This window comes from Microcaecilia unicolor, chromosome 3 (assembly GCF_901765095.1).
Source record: "Microcaecilia unicolor chromosome 3, aMicUni1.1, whole genome shotgun sequence".
NCBI lineage: Eukaryota > Metazoa > Chordata > Amphibia > Gymnophiona > Siphonopidae > Microcaecilia > Microcaecilia unicolor.
In genome coordinates, this window is record NC_044033.1 from 426386222 (window position 1) to 426406534 (window position 20313).

The window sequence follows — 20313 nt, forward strand, 5'->3', positions numbered from 1 at the left end:
ATGCCCGATCGCTGAGAGCCCATTCGCCTGGATCGAGAGTGTGACAACTGAGGAAACTGCTTGAACGTTTTCTACTCCTGCTACATGCGAAGCTGATACGGCCGTGAGGTGACTCTCCACCCACGCCATGAGACTCTCCACCTCGCGACATGAGACAGCATCTCGTTCCTCCTTGGCGGTTGATGTAGGCCACTGCCAAGAGAACTCGCACAGCTTTGCCCTCCAGGAGATGTGTGAAGTGCTGCAGAGCTAACTGAATCGCCCTGGTCTCCAAGAAGTTGATGGATTGAGCTGCTTCCAGCGGAGACCAGAGACCCTGGGCCCACCTTGTCTAGGCAATGATTTCCCCAGCCACGGAGACTGGCATCTGTCGTTAATGGTATCCACCGAGGAGACTCCAAAGGCATTCCTACCATGACATTCTTCATCCATAGCCACCAAAATAGAGAGATGCGTTCCCGGTTTCGCAGAGACAACTTCATCAGAAGAGAATCCGTTTGAGCAGACCACTGGGACAGAAGCAACCACTGAAGCAACCTCATATGAGCCCTGGCCCAGGGAACTACCTCTATCGTGGCTGCCATGGAGCCTAGAACCTGAAGATAATCCCGAGCAGAAAGCACTTTCTGATGCATCAAATTCAGTATCTGAGACCGGAGCTTTAGAATCCTGCCCTGCGGAAGAAAAACTCTCCCCCACGCCGTGTCAAAGGTGACTCCCAAATACTCCAGAGACTGGGAAGGAACCAGACGACTCTTGGCTACATTCACCACCCAACCTAGGGACTGCAAAAATGCCACCACGCGGTCTGTGACATGACAACTCTCCTGATAAGACTTTGCTCTGATCAACCAGTCGTCTAAGTATGGATGAACAAGGATCCCCTCTTTCCTGAGTGCCGCTGCCACCATGACCATAACTTTAGTAAATGCGTGCGATGCTGTCGCGAGGCCGAAAGGCAAAGCGCGAAACTGGCAATGTCCTCCTAGAATCGCAAGAACCGGTGATGAGCCGAACGAATAGGAATATGTAAATAAGCCTCTGTCAGATCTAAAGCTGTTAAATATTCCCCTTTGCGAACTGCCATTATGACCGACTGAAGGGTCTCCATACGAAAACTTGTGACTCGGAGGGCACGATTGACAGCTTTGAGGTCTAGAATTGGACGAAAAGACCCTTCCTTCTTGGGAACCACAAAGTACATGGAATATCGGCCCTGCTTGTGCTTGGAAAGAGGGCGGAGAAATAGCTCGAAGATCTATAAGCCTCTACAGAGTGTCCCAAACCGCCCCCGCCTTTTGATGAGAGCGGCAGGGAGGCTCCAGAAAGGCTTCTGAAAGAAGCCTGGCGAACTCTAAGGCATATCCTTCTCGAATAACTTCCAATACCCACTGATCTGATGTGATTTGGGCCCACCTCTGATAGAACTGAGAAAGTCGAGCTCCTACAGGGACCTGAGGAGAGGCCCTCGCACCTTCATTGGGAAAAACGCGATTGGGATCGAAAACCTGCGCCAGAGAGACCCGCTCCTCTGAAGGAACCCCGAAAAAACTGAGTCCTGCTGAAAAAACGAGATCTCTGAGGCTGAATGCCCCGAACAGCCTGAAAGCTTCGGAAACCTCTCATTCTACCACGACCAAATAACGTGCCCTGACTGGACAGACGAGGCCTATCTTCTGGGAGACGAGGAACTTTAGAATCTCCTAAGGAATGAACCAGCTTATCCAATTCTTCTCCAAACAAAAAAGAACCTTTAAAAGGGAATTTACTTAACTTAGACTTGAAAGCCGCATCCGCCGACCAGCCTCTCAACCAAAGAGATCGGCGAGCCTCGACACCCAAGGCCAAGGACTTAGAAGATGCTCGTAGAAGATCATAGAGAGCATCAGCAAGAAAAGCAGAACCCGTCTCAATCTTGGCCACTTCTACATCGACAGCTTGAAGATCATCTGTAGACCTATCCAGGACTCTCTCCGCCCAACGAAAACAGGCTCTAGCCACCAAAGAACCATAAATGGCCACCTGTACTGCCAAAGAAGAAACATCAAAACTATTCTTGAGCAGAGAATCCAACCGCCTGTTCTGAACATCACGAACAGCCGTTCCCCCGTCCACGGGAACAGTGTTACGCTTAGTAACCGCATCAACCACCGGAACCCTAAGAAGCGCTCTATCTGCCTCCGGAACTGGATAAAGACGATCCATAGATCTGGATGGACGAAAAGCAGCATCTGGAACTTCCCATTGCGCATTAATAACATCCCAAATGTCCTGATGCATAGGGAAAAGTTTTACCAGAAGACCTGGAACCTTTAATCAACACATCAATCTTACGGACGTCTGAAACTGGAGGAGCATCCTCAAAATGCAAAGTGGATGAAGGTGTTGGCTAATCGCCTGGGGAGTGTACTTCCCAGCTTGGTCCACCCGGACCAGGTGGGATTTATAGCCAAGAGACAGGCTATGGACAATATACGCTGTACAGTAGACCTCCTATATACAACACAGATAAAAGCACGACCCACGGTGTTACTCTGTCTGGATGCGGAAAAAGTGTTTGACTGGGTACACTGGGGATACTTAGACAAAGTCTTGCACAGAGTGGGAATTGGACAGCACTTTAGAGCTTGGATTCAGGCTTTGTACTCCTCGCCGCGGGCTTGTGTGACAGTGAATGGGGGGAATTCGGCGGCATTTGCGTTGGGGCGAGGAACCAGACAGGGGTGTCCGTTGTCCCCATTATTGTTCGCTCCAGCGATGGAACCCTTGGCAGCAGCTATTCTACTACTACTACTACTAAACATTTCTAAAGCGCTACTAGGGTTACGCAGCGCTGTACAATATGATATTGCTGGAGTGCAGGTTGGAGAACAGGAGTATAAAATCGCGCTCTTTGCAGATAACATGCTTTTGTCATTAACGGACCCACTGGTCTCATTACCTAACTTAATGAAAGTAATAGAGGAGTACACACGGGTGACGGGCTACAAATTGAATGCCAGTAAATCTACGGGATTAGCCGTGGGAGTACCTCCGGGATTGTTGGAGATACTGAAGACGCCTTTCGCATTCAAGTGGGAGAGTCGTGAACTATGTTACCTAGGAGTTAAGATTTCGAGCGATCTAACAGAGCTGTTTGCAGCTAATTATCCGGCTCTTAAGAGGGAGGTGTAGAAAGATTTAAACAAATGGGCGTCTATGGGATTATCCTGGTTCGGGAGGATCGCGGCGATTAAGATGAACATTTTGCCCCATCTTCTGTATTTATTTCAGGTCCTTCCATTGCGGTTGTCTCGAACCTTTCTGTCGGGATTGCAGGATATGTTGATCAGTTTTGTTTGGAATCAGAAGAGACCACGGGTACCTCGGGCTCTCCTATACAAAAGTAAACGTTTGGGAGGGCTGGGGGTGCCGAACTTGTTCTGGTATTACTGTGCAGCACAGAGCAGAGCGGCGGTGGATTGGTTTAGGAAGGAAGGTCACAAATTGTGGATCGATATCGAACAGGCTCTAGTAGGATCTCGGAAATTAGCCCACCTAATGTGGCTTGCTAATAAATATAGGGGAAGAGTGGACAGGTTTCCGCCCACAGTACAAGCTACTTTCTACTATTGGGACCTTATGTTTCCCAAACGTCAACCACCGGTGTCAGGTCTAGCTCCTATAGTAGATAACCCTATGTTTGAACCTGGTATAGGTAATACTACTTTCAGCAGATGGGCAGACTCCGGATTGGACTTGTTGGGACAGTTGCACGTGGGGGAGAAAGTGGTACCTTTTGAACAGTTGGTGGATGACTTTGGGATCAGGCCTAGGGATTGTTACGCCTACACACAGTTGCAACACTTTTTGACAGGATAGGTCTACATAGGATGTTTGCAGCGGGATATACACCCAATGGAAGAAATATGTGTAGACTTGAAGACTGAGCGAGGAATGATATCCTTCTTGTATGCTCATCAGGTGGTAAGTGCTAAACCAAATGTGCAGCACAGGAGGAGGTGGGAAGAAGAACTAGTTTACCGGAGAAGGGTTGGTTGACATTGGAAAAAAGGATTTTGAGATCAGCTTTGGCAGTGAGCAAGCAAGAGAACGCTATCAAAGTGTTTTACAGATGGTATCTGACTAAGGTGCCCAAGGGCTGTTGGCGGAACTGTGGGGGAGAGGGGACCATGGGGCACATTTGGTGGTCTTACCCTAAAGCAAAGGCCTATTGGAAGGGGGTACAAGCTCGCATCCAGGGGTGGGTTGGCAAGTCTGTAAAGTGGCATCCTTTAATTTTCTTACTTGGGCAGCGACCAGAGGGCTTAAGTCAGATCAGTGGCTTCTGTTGAGAGGATTCCTGCACGCAGCTCGTTTGAACCTAGCACAGCACTGGAAGTCACCATTGGTTCCCTCAATGGTGAGATGGAATACTAAGGTGAGATACATATGCGAAATGGAGAGATTAACAGCTGAGAGACGAAAAACTTTGCCTGCATGGGAAAGGGTGTGGGAACCCTTTCTAAAAAGTTGTTCTGACTAAATGGTTTGTTTACAGAGCAATAAGGAAGGTGGGGGGATTAGAGTAGGGGACATTACATGTATTAAAACCCAAAAAACTTGAAGTAGAACTGGTGTTTCTTATAACATTATTATCTAGTTGATGCTTTCATTGTTATATACTCATGGAGTGTTTGCGAAGAAGTGCGCCATATTGTATTGTCTTGAATTGAGTTGACATTGTACTGGTTTTGCAATGATTAATAAAGATTTCTATAAAATTAAAAAAAAATGCAAAGTGGATGAGACCATAGCAATAAGCTCCTGCAAATCATCCTTATGGAATACTCTAGCTACAGAGGGATCATCCCCTTGGGGAAAAGACCCAGCGTCAGGTTCCACAGATGATGGATCTTCCCAAAACTGCTCGGCCAGATCCTCTTCCTCTTCTAGGAAGGGCATCTCGTGATCCTGGTCCGACCAAAGATCTAGTTGGACATCACATTCTCTAGACCTCTTAACAGGGGGCACTGACCTGACCGCTTCTCCTGAGACCCCTGTCCCTGAGCCGTCCTTCTGCATCAGGAAAGCCTGGTACATCTGGAGGACAAACTCAGGAGGAAAACCCCCTGGCTGAGCTGTCCCAGACTGCACCAGTGCTCCTGCATCAGCAGCCCCTAAATTTGTAATATGACGAGAAACAGAAATATCACCCGCAGGAGACGTTGGAGCAAAATTCAAAATGGCCACCGTTCGCACCAATTTCGATGTAGCAGGCTCCGGGGGCGCTGCTGATACCTCCGAACCACCTGTAGCCGACCAGGACGGTGACGCAGAAAAACTACCAAAGAAGATGCAGAGACCGCAGGCAGGGCAGGGCTCGAAGCACCCTCCAGCGCTGAGCAAAACTTACAGGCGCCGGAGGCATTAACCCCCCAGCGCTGACAAACCGCACATCGCTTGAGTTTCTCAGACATGTCGGAGACGCACGTGCACACGTGTAGCGGTTCGCGCCTTTTTTTTTTCTAAAGGCTCTGCTCCGAGAACCGTCCACAAACCGAATAACCGAAAAAATATAACCCCAAAGCAGCAGAGCAGCGATAGTAAAGTACTGAAATTATTTATTGTTTAAACAGCTGACAAGGTAAAAGAAAAAACACTCACACAGAGCAGTAAACGGAGCTGCTTGCTCATTATGTCAAAGGAGAAAGCAGAGGTCTTTCTAGTCCCTTAGGTTTTAAATAATACTGGCTGCCTCTCCCAAAGGCAAGACCCCTTTCTACCAAAGGGGTAGCCCTTCCCTCTGAAAGGTTTTTAATTTTTTTTTTTTTGTTAGAGGGAGATGGGGAGGAAAGGGGGAGGGACCCGGGACACCCGAGTATAACACCCCTGTGGCTGAAATATGAAAAAAACAGAATGCCTAACAAGCCTCTATAGAATTCCTCTGGCAGCGAATAAGAACCCAATAAATACCAATTAGGAAAAAAACTATAAACTACCAAGAGAGACTAATGGGCTCACTTCCAACCTGCTGGGAGACTGAGAAAATACTGAGGCTAGGGTCACATGACCAGGGGTAAAAGGGGCGATCAAGGAAGACAAAGACGTAGCGGAGAGACTGAATTAATTCTTTGCTTCGGTCTTCACCGAGGAAGATTTGGGTGGGATACCGGTGTCGGAAATGGTATTTCAAGCAGACGAGTCGGAGAAACTTACTGACTTTCACGGTAAACCTGGAGGACGTAATGGGGCAATTCGGCAAACTGAAGAGTAGCAAATCTCCTGGACCGGATGGTATTCATCCTAGAGTACTGATAGAACTGAAAAATGAGCTTGCGGAGCTACTGCTAGTGATATGCAACTTATCCTTAAAATCGAGTGTGGTACCGGAAGATTGGAGGGTGGCCAATGTAATGCCCATTTTTTAAAAAGGCTCCAGGGGAGATCCAGGAAATTATAGACCGGTGAGTCTGATGTCGGTGCCGGGGAAAATGGTAGAGGCTATTATTAAAAACAAAATTACAGAGCACATCCGAGGACATGGATTACTGAGACCGAGTCAGCACGGCTTTTGTGTGGGGAAATCTTGCCTGACCAATTTACTTCAATTCTTTGAAGGAGTAAACAAACATGTGGACAACGGGGAGCCGGTTGATATTGTGTATCTGGATTTTCAAAAGGCGTTTGACAAGGTACCTCATGAAAGGCTACAGAGGAAATTGGAGGGTCATGGGATAGGAGGAAATGTCCTATTGTGGATTAAAAACTGGTTGAAGGATAGGAAACAGAGAGTGGGGTTAAATGGGCAGTATTCACAATGAAGAAGGGTAGTTAGTGGGGTTCCTCAGGGGTCTGTGCTAGGACCGCTGCTTTTTAATATATTTATAAATGATTTAGAGATGGGAGTAACTAGCGAGGTAATTAAATTTGCTGATGACACAAAGTTATTCAAAGTCGTTAACTCGCGACAGGATTGTGAAAAATTACAAGAGGACCTTACGAGACTGGGAGGCTAAATGGCAGATGACGTTTAATGTGAGCAAGTGCAAGGTGATGCATATGGGAAAAAAGAACCCGAATTATAGCTACGTCATGCAAGGTTCCACGTTAGGAGTTACGGACCAAGAAAGGGATCTGGGTGTCGTCGTCGATAACACACTGAAACCTTCTGCTCAGTGTGCTGCTGCGGCTAGGAAAGCGAATAGAATGTTGGGTATTATTAGGAAAGGTATGGAAAACAGGTGTGAGGATGTTATAATGCTGTTGTATCGCTCCATGGTGCGACCGCACCTTGAGTATTGTGTTCAATTCTGGTCGCCGCATCTTAAGAAAGATATAGTAGAATTGGAAAAGGTGCAGCGAAGGGCGACTAAAATGATAGCGGGGATGGGACGACTTCCCTATGAAGAAAGACTAAGGAGGCTAGGGCTATTCAGCTTGGAGAAGAGACGGCTGAGGGGAGACATGATAGAAGTATATAAAATAATGAGTGGAGTGGAACAGGTGGATGTGAAGCGTCTGTTCACGCTTTCTAAAAATACTAGGACTAGGGGGCATGCGATTAAACTACAGTGTAGTAAATTTAAAACAAATCGGAAAAAATGTTTCTTCACCCAACGTGCAATTAAACTCTGGAATTCATTGCCAGAAAATGTGGTGAAGGCGGTTAGCTTAGCAGAGTTTAAAAAGGGGTTGGACGGTTTCCTAAAGGACAAGTCCATAAACCGCTACTAAACGGACTTGGAAAAATCCAAAATCCCAGGAATAACATGTATAGAATGTTTGTACGTTTGGGAAGCTTGCCAGGTGCCCTTGGCCTGGATTGGCCGCTGTCGTGGACAAGATGCTGGGCTCGATGGACCCTTGGTCTTTTCCCAGTATGGCATTACTTATGTAGGGCTCCTATTGGCTCTCTAGAGTCAGTTTTTTCTCAGTCTCCACCTGCTGGAAGGCGAGCACAACCCTTCAGTCCAATCCTGGGCCGGTCCGGAAGGATGCTAAGGAAGGTCAGTTTGGAGGAAGGCTATAACAGCATTTCAACTTAGAAATACAGAAAAATTTAAATGTAGGCAGATGACCATATGGCCTATCCAGTCTGCCCATCCGTGCCACCTACTCTCCCTATTACTCCCTTAGAAATCCTATGTACTTGTCCCAAGCTCTCTTGAATTCAGATACTGCTTTCATCTCCACCACTTCCACTGGGAGGCTGTTCCACGCAGGGGCGTAGCCAGATACCTAATTATGGGTGGGCCTGGGCCCAAGTTGGGTGGGCAAAACCCCGCCCTGTCCCACAGGTGATTTGGTCTCTCCTTCTCTCACCTGCATGCAATATAGTTTTTCAAACATCCCCCCTCTCCAGCATATCTTTTAAATAGCAGATTTTCACCAGCAGCAAGCAGCAACTAATACACACTGCTCATGTTGGCCCTACAGCCTTCCCACTGATGCAACTTCCTGTTTCTGCATAGGCGGGAATATGTCAGAGGGAAGGCTGTGGGGCCAGTGCAAGTTATGTATCAGTTGCTGCTTTTGCAGGTGAAGATCTGCTATTTACAAGGTATGCAGGAGGGACAGTTGTTGGGAGTTTTCAGCTGGTGGGGCTTGGGAATCCCTGCCAGCCACATTATAGGTTTGCTGCTACTGGGCGGGCCTGGGCCCACCCTTGGCTACGCCACTGGTTCCACGAATGCACCACCCTTTCTATTAATAAGTATTTACTCAGGTTACTTCTGAGTTTATCCCATTCACCTTCATCCTATGCCCACTCGTTCCAGAGATTCAACTGAAGGATACTCACCTTCTGTGCATTTATGTTATATAAGAATTTAAATGTATCATATCTCCCCTCTCTCTTTTCTTCCAAAGAATATATATTGAGATCTTTAAGTATGTCCTGAAACACTTCCTGACGAAGACCACTGACCATTTTAGTAACTGCCCTCTGGACTGACTCCATCCATGTACTTTATTACCATACTAGTAAAAATGGCCAGTTTCTGGCGGCGATGAAACGGGCGCTAGCGGGCAGGGGACTCCCTTCCCCTCCCCTTACGCGTGTCTCCCTGGTGGTCTAGAGGTACCTGTTCGGTGGGGGCAGGAAAGAAAGAGCCCCCTCTTTCCTGCCCGTAGCGGTGGTGGTAGCATTCTTGCTACATCGTGTGGGAGTCCGGCTCTCGGCGTTTCAAAATGGCCGCCGAGAGTTGAAGTCTCGCGATGCAGCTTGAACTCTCGGCGGCCATTTTGAAACGCCGAGAGCCGGACTCCCACACGATGTAGCAAGGATGCTACCACCACCGCTACGGGCAGGAAAGAGGGGGCTCTTTCTTTCCTGCCCCCACCGAACAGGTACCTCTAGACCACCAGGGAGACAGGCGTAAGGGAAGGGGAGGGGAGGTGACAGGGGGGAGGGACGTTGCTGAGGGTGTGTGTGGTACCGTGGGCGGGGCGGTAACTTCTAAGGGGCGGGGCTATGTGGGGAAAGGGGCCGGGTTGATGTGGACGTCCTGGGCGGCTGGGATTTTTTGGAAAGGGAGGAGTAGGGAAACCGTGCGTTTATTAGCGTTGTTTTCGTGTTGCGCCCTCGACGTCATCACGTGTGACGCGAGGGCGGGGCATGAAGATGTTGTGTGGCTTCACCACCATGAAACCACGAACCGGTGTGTGAGTGACTTCAGCGACGTCAGTGTCCTCAGAACGTTGAGGCTGCGTTTTATTATAGTAGATATCATCCCTTTAAGGGGTGGGGGGGGGGGGTGAATATATATATTTGTTTCTATAGATATAGATCAAGAGACAGAAAAAGAAAATGTAAATGCAATTATGGATGGCCCCAAACCCACATTACCCATGTACAACATCATTAAGTCACAAGTACTATTTAGCATTACTACACAGGTATCTTAAGTACATGGGGGGCAGAAAGAAACACAACCTAGGAACACAGCAGGCCATAAAGTAGCTGAGTTGGCACATGCAGGCTACAACTCCTCCCCAAACACAACTGGTTTGCTGATAGAGTTTAAAAAAAAAAGGGGGGGGGGTAAAGAATCATAAATGTGATATACTACCTTTCTATTATACAAGCACAGTGGTTTTAATATATATCTGTAGGTATTTTCTCTGTCCCTAGTGGGCTCACAATTTAAGTTTTGTACCTGGAGCAATGGAGAGTTAAGTAACTTGCTCAGGGTCACAAGGATCCACAGTAAGGATTGAACCCAGTTCCCCAGGTTAACCCACTGCACTAGTCATTAGGCTACTCTTCTACTCCACAGGTTGATGGTAGCTAATGGTACTATTCAATAAGGCCATGGTTTCCTAGGAGACCAGATGATGAGGTTATAGTCTTGTCAGTTTTGGTACCTGTTTAGATAACTAAAGATCTTGATGGTAAGAGGTGGGGGTGGCCTGGATGATAGTTCATGCTCAACTACCCATGATGGTGGAGACCTAATGAGAAAAAAAAAAAGAAACAAACGCTAACTAGGAAAACAAGTGACAAGTGATGTCTTGCAGGTGGGCAGGCTTCTACGGCTGTCAGCTGGAATATATCTGTAACCCCTGGCTTCCTATGGTATCATGTGCCAACTTATACTTATCTGAATATCTATGGGGGCACTGTCAGGTCCATCACTGCAAAGTGGAAACAGTGACACACCAAGACACTACCTTGACCAGGCCATCCCTCCAAAGTCAGTAGCAAGAATAAGGAATTTGCTAATAGAAGTCACCGAGGCCTCAAATTACTTTAAAAGAAATACAATGGTCTTTGACTAAGACTGGGGAAAATATTGACAGTTCAACAATTTCAAAATTACTCCACAAACAAGGCTGGTATATTTGGAGTAAATTGGAAAGAAAATCAGTGATGAAAAGTCATACAAAGTGCAGAACAGCATTTGAAAACAAACACTGATGGAACACTGCAAGCATGTGGTAGGTTTTATGGTCCAAGACCAAAATGGAACTTTTTGCACTCAATACTAATGTGCTTTGTTCTATAACACACATCACCTGCCAACACCAACCTTATAGTAAAACATGCTGGTGACACCATTATTTTGTTAGGATCTTTTGTAGCAGCAGGGACAGAATAGTGTACCATTAATCTTTCCCTCAATATACACAAACTGACAGATCCAGAAAGAAAACCGGTTCCAAACTACCATAGACCTGGAACTGGGAAGGATATTCACCTTTCAGCAAGCAATCTTAAGCACAAAGCAAAAACAAATAATCTTACAAGTTTGTGTTTTTTTAAATATACCACTTACAATTAGGGCTGCATTTTGATTAAAGATTGTAATTGCAATTAAAGGCAGGGCATAGCAAGCAGTCCATGAGGGAGGGGATGAAGGGGAAGGAGCATTTCCTCTCTACCCTCCCCCCCCCCCAACACACACACATATTAGATATCATACCTTAGGAGGTGGGGATGCTGAAGACCCACCAGTCAAAGAAATCCACAGCCAAAGCAGCCCACCCTTGCTCCTCGTGCTGCCTCAGGAGCGAGGAAGTCAATGGGGTGCCTCCAGCCACCAATGCCGGCACTTTCTGAACTCCCAACTAGAGAAGAGACAGAATCTGAGCTACAAAAGGAGAGGGGAAGACCTGCAGGGCCAACCAGACTGTCCCAAATTCCAGAAGATTGATTGACCACTTTACCTCCACCTTATGCTACATAGCTCTGATATGCAACACCATCCAGAGAGGCTGGCATCCGTTGTAACCACCTCCCAATGCATCACAGGAACAGGACACCCTTGCTGAGGTTGTGCTCCAACATCCACCATCTCAAACTGCTTCTGGCCTCCCAAGGACAACAGCAGGCGAACACTATAATCCTGGGAGAACAGCAACCATCAGGGAAAAAAGCAACCTCTGAAGTGGATAAATATGTTACTAAGGGATTGTTTCCATTGCCGCTGTCATGGAGCCCAACACCTGAACATAATCCCATACTTAAGGCTGGCTCTGAAGAAGGTGCAGGTGAACCTGCTACCAGGGCTTCCATCTCTGCACTTCGGCAGAACAGCTTCCTCTGGTCAGTGTCAAAGATCACTAAGAGATACTCCAAGGAGTGAGAAGGTGTCAAAGTGCTCTTGTTGAAACTGATCGCCCATCCTAAGAGTTGCAGATGATGAACTACCAACTCATGGACATGTCCTGCTTCAGCAGAAAGGCCTGGTGAAGCAGAAGAACAAACTCAGATGAGAACATCTCCTCCAATGAGAAAAGAGAAACTGTATGCTGGTGAAGCCCCAAATCCTCCCTTGGGGAAAGCGCAGGAACCGCCAACCATGTGGCCTTCTGTGAAGGAACAGTGTGTTAAGCCTGTATGTATTAGATATTTTTCTGTCTTAATTATGTCCTGAAGTGTATTTCTCCTATCTGGCCAGCAGGTGGTGTTTCTTTGCTATAAAGGTGTTACAGAGAAATTAATCTTATTTTCTTTAGTTTTAGTACTCAAACAGGAATAAAGAAGCAGTATATGTTTGAAATTTTCGTGTTCTGGGCTCCGATTGGCCCAGGAGCTCATTTTCATTTGGAGAGTACTGGCTTCTGATCCAGCCTTAGCCATGAAGGAGAGAGAGACAGATCTCTTTGGTAAGGCCGTGTAAACAGTTACATTTGATCATTTGTAAGCAGCTATATGTCCTGATCTTCCCAGGTACTTTTCAGAAAGTATACAAATGTTTAGTTAGTGTTATAATTGATTCATATTTCAGTTATCTGTTATTGTTTGCTGATTAAACTTTCTCTGTCCACTATTCAATATTTTTATGAGAATAAACGGAATCATTTGTTTGCCCTGCTTGTCTGGACTGATAAAGAATCCTGGTAGTTTGTCTGTTGGGTCTGTGAGTGCTTTCTGGGAACTGTGGGACCACTAGGAGTGTGGCTCCAGTAACCTAGAAATCACTGGGGATAATTTGAGAGTGGAAGACTTGCCCAGAGACTGTTGTGACCCAATCGGTGGGAGGAGGGTGCTAGTGTAGAGGACAAGCAGCAGGTGTAGGCGGTCCTGAGTTGTGCTGGGGATAGACCCTCTAAAATGGCCATGGGGTAACCCCAGGAGGGTGGAAAGGCGTTTTGTGACACCTTCTCTCTGTGGCATTTTGTAAAATGGCCACCATTCCCACGCTCTACCAGGGACAGAAAGAGACAGGCGTGTTGTTTGAGCCTGGCGGGTCTCAGAACCAGGACCCAGCCCCTCCTCAAACAAACAAATTCCCCAACTGAATTTCTTGGAACTACCGACCTGGTAAGTAACAAAAAAAAAACTACAAACAAAAGAATCTTCTCACGTTAGTAAAGTTTATTCTTACCCAAGATTATGAACAATAAGAAATTAGTAGCAGCAAATAAAAGCAGGATAATTTGGAAACATATTTCTCCATCAACGGAGACCGACAGAGAGACTTTCAGTGTTCTCCTTTGCCTTACAGATCAGGTAACTTATATACCGATTGCATTAGCCCAAGGCACAAAAATTGCTTCAGGAATAACATCATTTGGCATAATCTTTAGGCATAACCGCAAGAAGTATATAAAAAAATACATTTCCTAAAAGATTTTATTTGTATTTTTTATTTTTGTTACATTTGTACCCCGCGCTTTCCCACTCATGGCAGGCTCAATGCGGCTTACATGGGGCAATGGAGGGTTAAGTGACTTGCCCAGAGTCACAAGGAGCTGCCTGTGCCTGAAGTGGGAATCGAACTCAGTTCCTCAGTTCCCCAGGACCAAAGTCCACCACCCTAACCACTAGGCCACTCCTCCACATTTCAGTTTCCTGCTTTTTAATTAAGCACGTGCTCAGTAGAAACTTCTTATCCCAGTTCAAAAGGTCAGGGTCTTATTCTTACAGTATGTTTTTCTCCAATGCTTTGGGCCTACCAGGATTGCCTATCACCTCCTCCCCGTGTCCATCCCCTTCATCCCTTCACATGGCAATTAGTTCTCAACAGATGGGAAAACCTTAAGCACCCAGCTTATCTGCAAATGACTTCTTTAAATCACACATTTTGAGAACAGTGAATTGGATGACTCATTGCCTTTCAATTACCTTACATGAAAAATGGAGGGGTGAAAGGGGTGCTTATCCTTGTGTGCTGGTTACTAAATGGTCTTTGTTGTAATACACAGAAGGAAAAAATGTCTCCACACCTTACTGTCTGTAATTATGGCTTTCTTAGTACTATGCATTATCAGCACTGGACCCACATATTCTAGGCCTTCACATTTACACCCCCCCCCCCCCCCCACCAACAACAGTGTCCAATGAATCCAACTGCTTTGAAGGGACTGAGTGTGGCAGAACCTCCCATGTGGTGACCTCACCCTAATATTACCATTAGCTGGCACTAAACTCCTAACATTGGCAATTTCTCACCTGAACACACATTCAACAAAATATGCCTCACTTCTTACATAAGAGGGAATGGCTCAGCTCTGAGAAGTCCCAAGCTGGAAGAGAAGTTATGCAACTCTGCACATCCTTTGAGCCTCTAGATCAAGAGTGGAGGAGTGGCCTAGTGGTTAGGGTGGTAGACTTTGGTCCTGGGGAACTGAGGAACTGAGTTTGATTCCCACTTCAAGCACAGGCAGCTCCTTGTGACTCTGGGCAAGTCACTTAACCCTCCATTGCCCCATGTAAGCCACATTGAGCCTGCCATGAGTGGGAAAGCGCGGGGTACAAATGTAACAAAAAAAAAAAAAAAGAGCCGAGTATCTTATCCAGGGCTGTAGAAACACATGAATGAACACGTAATGCTTTGAGGTTATGGAAGTTTGCAAGATTAAGCCTCCTTGCTCGTTTACATAGAATATTACTACTTGTCTGCACTCATTAGTACTGCTTTACCCTTGAATACTATGTGCAATTCTGGTCACCACATCTCAAAATAAATAGTGGAATTAGAAAGGGTACAGAGAAGGGCGACAAAAATGATAAAGAGTATGGGACAACATCCCTATAAAGGAAAGGCTAAAGCAGCTAGGGCTCTTCAGCTTGGAGAAAAGACGGCTGAGGGGAGATATGATAGAGATTTATAAAATAAATGAGTGGCGTGGAACGGGTAAACGTGAATCGCTTGTTTACTCTTTCCAAAAATACTATGACTAGAGGCCACGCAATGAAGCTACAAAGTAGTAAATTTAAAACAAATCAGAGAAAATATTTCTTCACCCAACGTGTAATTAAACTCTAGAATTCGTTCACAAAGAATGTACTAAAAGCAGTTAGCTTAGCGAGGTTTAAAAGAGGTTTGGATAGCTTCCTAAAAGTCCATAAGCCATTATTAAAATGGATGGGGAAAAGACACTGCTTATTTCTAGGATAAGCAGCATAAAATGTATTATACTGTTTTGGAATCTTGCCAGGTACTTGTAACCTGGATTGGCCACTGTTGGAAACAAGATGCTGGGCTTTGCTGAAAGACCCAGCTCGATTTTTCCAAGTTCGTTCTTCAGTCTGAGAAGAACCAATTCTCCTAACCTGTATGAAGCATCATACTCTTGAATCTCTCCCTGCTGCAACTGTGACTAATCAGCCCTATCAGGGGATTTTTTTTCTTTGCTTTTGTCTTGCCAAACTCAAGAGGAATAGGGATAAAGCTGCAGTCCCAAATTTATGGGGGCCTGAGATCTGCCAACACTGACCTCTGCCTGAAATGAGAACTGCCTCCAGCTCCATAGTGAGAAAAGTTGTCATGTTTTGTGTAATCCTCTGGTATTGAGAGACCTGGGCCTGTCAGGGTTTGAGGAGGAGGTATTGCATTCACTGTCTGCATAGGAGCCAACTTTTCAAGATTAATGGGGGCGCTAAGCCCAATGGAAATAACCCTTCCCTGGACAGATACAAGGAATTTTCTCAATATTAGGGGGGGCTCAAGCACCCACAGAGTCGGCTCCAATGACTGTCTGTGCAGAGTTCGTCCACAAACACAGCTGTTATTTGGTGCTTTTTTTAAATTTCAGTTTCCTTCTGAGGATTATCTGTGGCAAAGAAGAAAACACATGCACCCTGCAGGACTGAAGAAATTAGGGGAGGGGAAGAGAAGAGTAGTGACAGTAGGGAGAGCTAAAGCACACAGCCAATGTGAGAATGGCATCATGGAGCGTGCCTGCATCCCCCTGCTTGTACACCTATTTATCACTCCCCCCTGATCCAACACTTTGGTAATCCAAAGCAACTGACCAAATTCTTCTGACAAGACCTACCACTACTGAAACCATACTGCCTTGGATCCTATAGTCCACTGCATTCTAGAAACTGTAGTATCCTCTTTTACAGCAATTACATTAATTTACTCACCACCAGCAACTTTTTCATATTTCCTTTATAACAATAATAAAAAAAAATAATCGACCTTATTTCACACATATCAAAGTTTAGTTTTTATTATGGACCTATGTCTTAAATTTCCCAAACGGTACAGCAGCTCTTTGTGACCCTGGGCAAGTCCCTTAAAACCTTTCATTGCCCCAAGTACAAAAAAAACGACTTAGATTGTAAACCACTAGGGAAAGAGAAAAGTACCTGCATATAACGCGTACAGCGCTACGTGCAATGAGTAGTAATAGAGTTGTTGTACTCCTGGCTCAAAGCACAAACATTTTTACTGAAAACAATGTTATTTTACTTCTGATACAAGTCACAATTGTACATCACAGCACTGCGACTCTGCCTCCAAATTGTACCCATAGCCAGCCGACGGGAGGAGCTTTCTGTAGCTTACAGCACCGGCGGTCAGCTGTCGCATAATGATGTCACCAGCTGACATCAGATACTGAAAGAGCAATACTCATTCCCTACGGCGAATTCGGCTACTACGGTTGGGCGCAACAAAAAAAAAGTTCCACTGTGTTCTTCGCAACACAGCCAGCTACAAAAGCGGAGGCGCTGACGCAGCAACGCTCCCCCCCTACACGGGGACTGAAGCTTGAGCCATCAAGTCCACGTTTACAGTGGAGAGGAGAAAAAGGCCTGGTGTTCAACAACCACTGTAGCCCGGCGGATGAAGAGCACAAGCAAGGGAAGGGGAATGGAATACGTTATTTGGTTTTTTTTCCCCTCACTAACACCCAGTTCGCGGCAGGAGAACGGACTGCCATGCCTTTTCTTACCTGAGAAAGCCGCCATATCTACCCACTATTCGCGTTCCCCTCACCGGAAACAAAGGAGCGCGCGTCTGTAGTGCCCCGGATGTAACTACGAGAGGAAGACACTCTTCTGCTGCCCCCGGCATAAGGGGGGAGGGGGTGGGGGAAGAGAGTGTGTGTGTGTGTGTGTATATTTGTGTGTACATCCACGCATGCGCACTGTTTGCTACTACTTCAGCCACTCATAGCACGGCAAAGCTGGCACGGCAGTGAGTGCCGTGCTCTCAGATGATTACTTACCTTAGGAGACTGCTGAGCCGCCCGAGCCCTAAGCCTTTGCATTCGCAGTTCAAACTGGAAGTCTAACAGTCCAGACTTCATGTATAAAGAAAAAGTATATTGGGGTTGATAGCTTAGAGATTAAAGGGGGGGGGGGGGGGGGTAAGGATATCTTGATGTCATTTCTGCAGATAAATTCTTTGTTTGGAAAATTAAAGGATTAATAAGTATAAACCAATCATCAGCTGTTGGAGCGATATAACTCCTTGAGAGTGGAGTGGGAATATAGTACAAAGGTAGTTACAGAACAGATGTTGGTTTCTGCTAAAATAAACAATTTTGTAAGGAAAAAGCATAAGATAGTCCTACCTACTGAGACTAGCATAACTGAGAAATCAGTATTACATGTGAAAACTGAAAACACAAAATGTCCTGTTGGCCTTCTCAAGGTTGCACAACAACATAAAACAACAGTTAATGATACTGTGGTACATCAACACAGAAATTCACAGTAGTAGGTTGCACTTGCAGACACTTTCCTCCAGATGGTGAAATAGAGTTTATAATTTATTGCACATGTGCAATAAGCCAAAATCAGTCCCTGAATGAATAATGTCAGAGCAACAACCAATGGAGGGGTATGGAGCAGGTTTACCTTCCCGCCTATGGTTCCACCATCAATGGTGCTACAGGGACGAGAATGGGAGGGCCTGGGAGGCCATCTTAACTGAGGTAAGCTCTGTTGCACATGAGGTTACTGTACCACATCTAAAAAAAACTGACCCCTTTTAAGCACAATATAATCATCATTTTTAATAAAGACTCGTATTTTCTTCATTCTGATCAGCCAAAACTTTAATCTGACTTTATGTGTTTCATTGAGTAAATTAGAACATGGAAAATGACACCTGTCCAATTGTTGAAACTAGATTCTGAAGGACTCTGAATTGTGTATATTTATTATTCTTTCTTTCTTACTGTTCACACAAAGATGTCACCTTTATCCATTTGTTGCGAACCTCATTAGACCTTTTGTTTGTAATAATGATTGAAGACAGGTTTGATGATTTGTATCCAACAGAGAAAGGACTTTTCCCTACTTACTTCAAATCTATTCCTAACATCAGGTTTTAAGAATTTTTAGAGCACTGCATTTGTTAAGATCCAAATGATCTGCTTGACACAAAACAAGAATTTTGTTTCAGATCTCATCAGCCATTTTGGTATACTTTTGCTCAAACTGAACTGAATCACACATTCAGCAAGGTTGACTATTATGTTTTAACCTAGGGGCCTGAAACCACTGTAGAGCTGCGGGTGAGACAGACTGAGGTGCCACTTCAGGAGCCAACTCTGCCCCGACATGCATCAAGGCCATACATCAGAAACACACCCATGCCTCTTATACTTCAAGTTTACCCAGACGGCCGGTATCGAGATGAAAGTAGCAGATTTTGGGTGGTCACATCACATGACATTGTAAGCTGCAGTGTAGTATGGGATTGTCAGATGATGACTCAAATACATTAATGATTCCGAAGCTGACCTTCGAACTTCTGTTTCCTGTTCTCCTTTCACAGCTAAACGGAGGTGCACTGCAGTTCATTCTCCATCACACCGAGGGAGAGGATGAATGAGTAAGTCAGCATTAGAGCATTTCTCAGCATAGGCTGATATACACTCACTTGTCCACTGCCAGTACAATTTGTTTTTATTGTAACTTCATTCTTCAATTTCTGTATTACAGCAAAACTAATCTGATGCTTTTTTCTGTTTCAGGAGGTATCTAGCTGGTAACACTTGTGTGTTATTGCAACAAATCATATGAGAAGGGACAGCACTACTTTATTTTTACATTTGGCACATTGTTTTGTGCTGGACTCTGAATGACTACAGTCTGGGATAGATGCTTCAGTTCCTGTTTTTTTTTTTTGCTTTTTTAATTCCATCCAGTACAAATGCAGAAAATATATTCAACTATATGTGCAGTTTGAAAAATACAGAGAAGGCCCAAAACTGACCGTTAACCATTTAGAAAGTTTAACAGTATAATGATTACTCAAAAAGCCAGGTTTTAAGCAGTGTGATAAAATAATGAACAAACAAATAAAATAGAATCTTTAATTATAGTATTCATAACTTCCAGCACTTAAGACCCATAAATAGGTTTTATTAAACATGGATGTGTGAAAAAATAAAGCCTAGTACACCTTAGAAATAGATTTTAAGCACAGTTATAGGGCAGCAGAGCCTGGAGATCACTGTAGTCAGAGAGGTTGCTGTTTTCAAAAGACTCTCATTGTGATGCGAGCCTTGCATTGATGATTTCAAAACCTGATGAGCTTAAGCTTCTGATCATCCACAGAGTTTCCAGGGACCAGATGCATCAAGCATTTACCAGCAGACACGAAATGAAACCTAAAAGGCCTAATGACCTATTTAATTACAACCTAAGACTTAAGAGATGTAGCTGCAGTTGGAGAATATGCTTACAGATGCAGCCCTCAGTTCTCCATTAGTACTAAGAAGAGAGTGGGAAGGGGATTTTGATGAAATTCTTGTACATGTGTTAGAAATGTGAATGGAACATACTGTACATGTTTTGGGACTGGAGAGGTTGATGGAGGGGAGGGGAAGGGAGGATTGGATGTTGGGTTATTGAGAGTAAGTCACTTCTGGCTGCTTAACAGAAATGACATATAGGTTAGAACAAATAATAATACCCAAGAGAAGAGAACAGAAGCTTTACTCAAAGGCAAAAGAAGAAGTAAATAAAAGTTACGTGCAAACAAAGACATTTTCTATTATGCACGATCCTAAGAAAGGGTTTACTGCACATAGGGACAAAAATACACAAGTTCATTCTGTAACCACAACTCTTATTTCATTTATTTAAAAATAAATCACTATATCCATTCATATATCTACATGTACCTTTCCAAA

The 20313-nt window shown here is 45.0% G+C and overlaps 1 protein-coding gene and 1 long non-coding RNA gene across 2 annotated transcripts in view; one reads left to right on the top strand and one right to left on the bottom strand.

The window, feature by feature from the left end:
* Window positions 1-17229, bottom strand: part of DDX1 (DEAD-box helicase 1) — a 223644-nt gene extending 206415 nt beyond the window's left edge. Inside the window, exon 1 of the mRNA XM_030198848.1 lies at window positions 17116-17229. Within this exon, the coding sequence (XP_030054708.1) occupies window positions 17116-17131 (16 nt within the window). The 5' untranslated portion in view covers window positions 17132-17229. The remainder of the gene's footprint in view (window positions 1-17115) is intronic.
* A 54-nt stretch (window positions 17230-17283) lies between these two features.
* LOC115467131 lies at window positions 17284-19743 on the top strand. Its single transcript, XR_003941646.1, has 4 exons — window positions 17284-18102; window positions 18661-18849; window positions 18951-19007; window positions 19150-19743. It is a non-coding gene; the product is annotated as an uncharacterized LOC115467131 (long non-coding RNA).
* The last annotated feature ends 570 nt before the right edge of the window (window positions 19744-20313 follow it).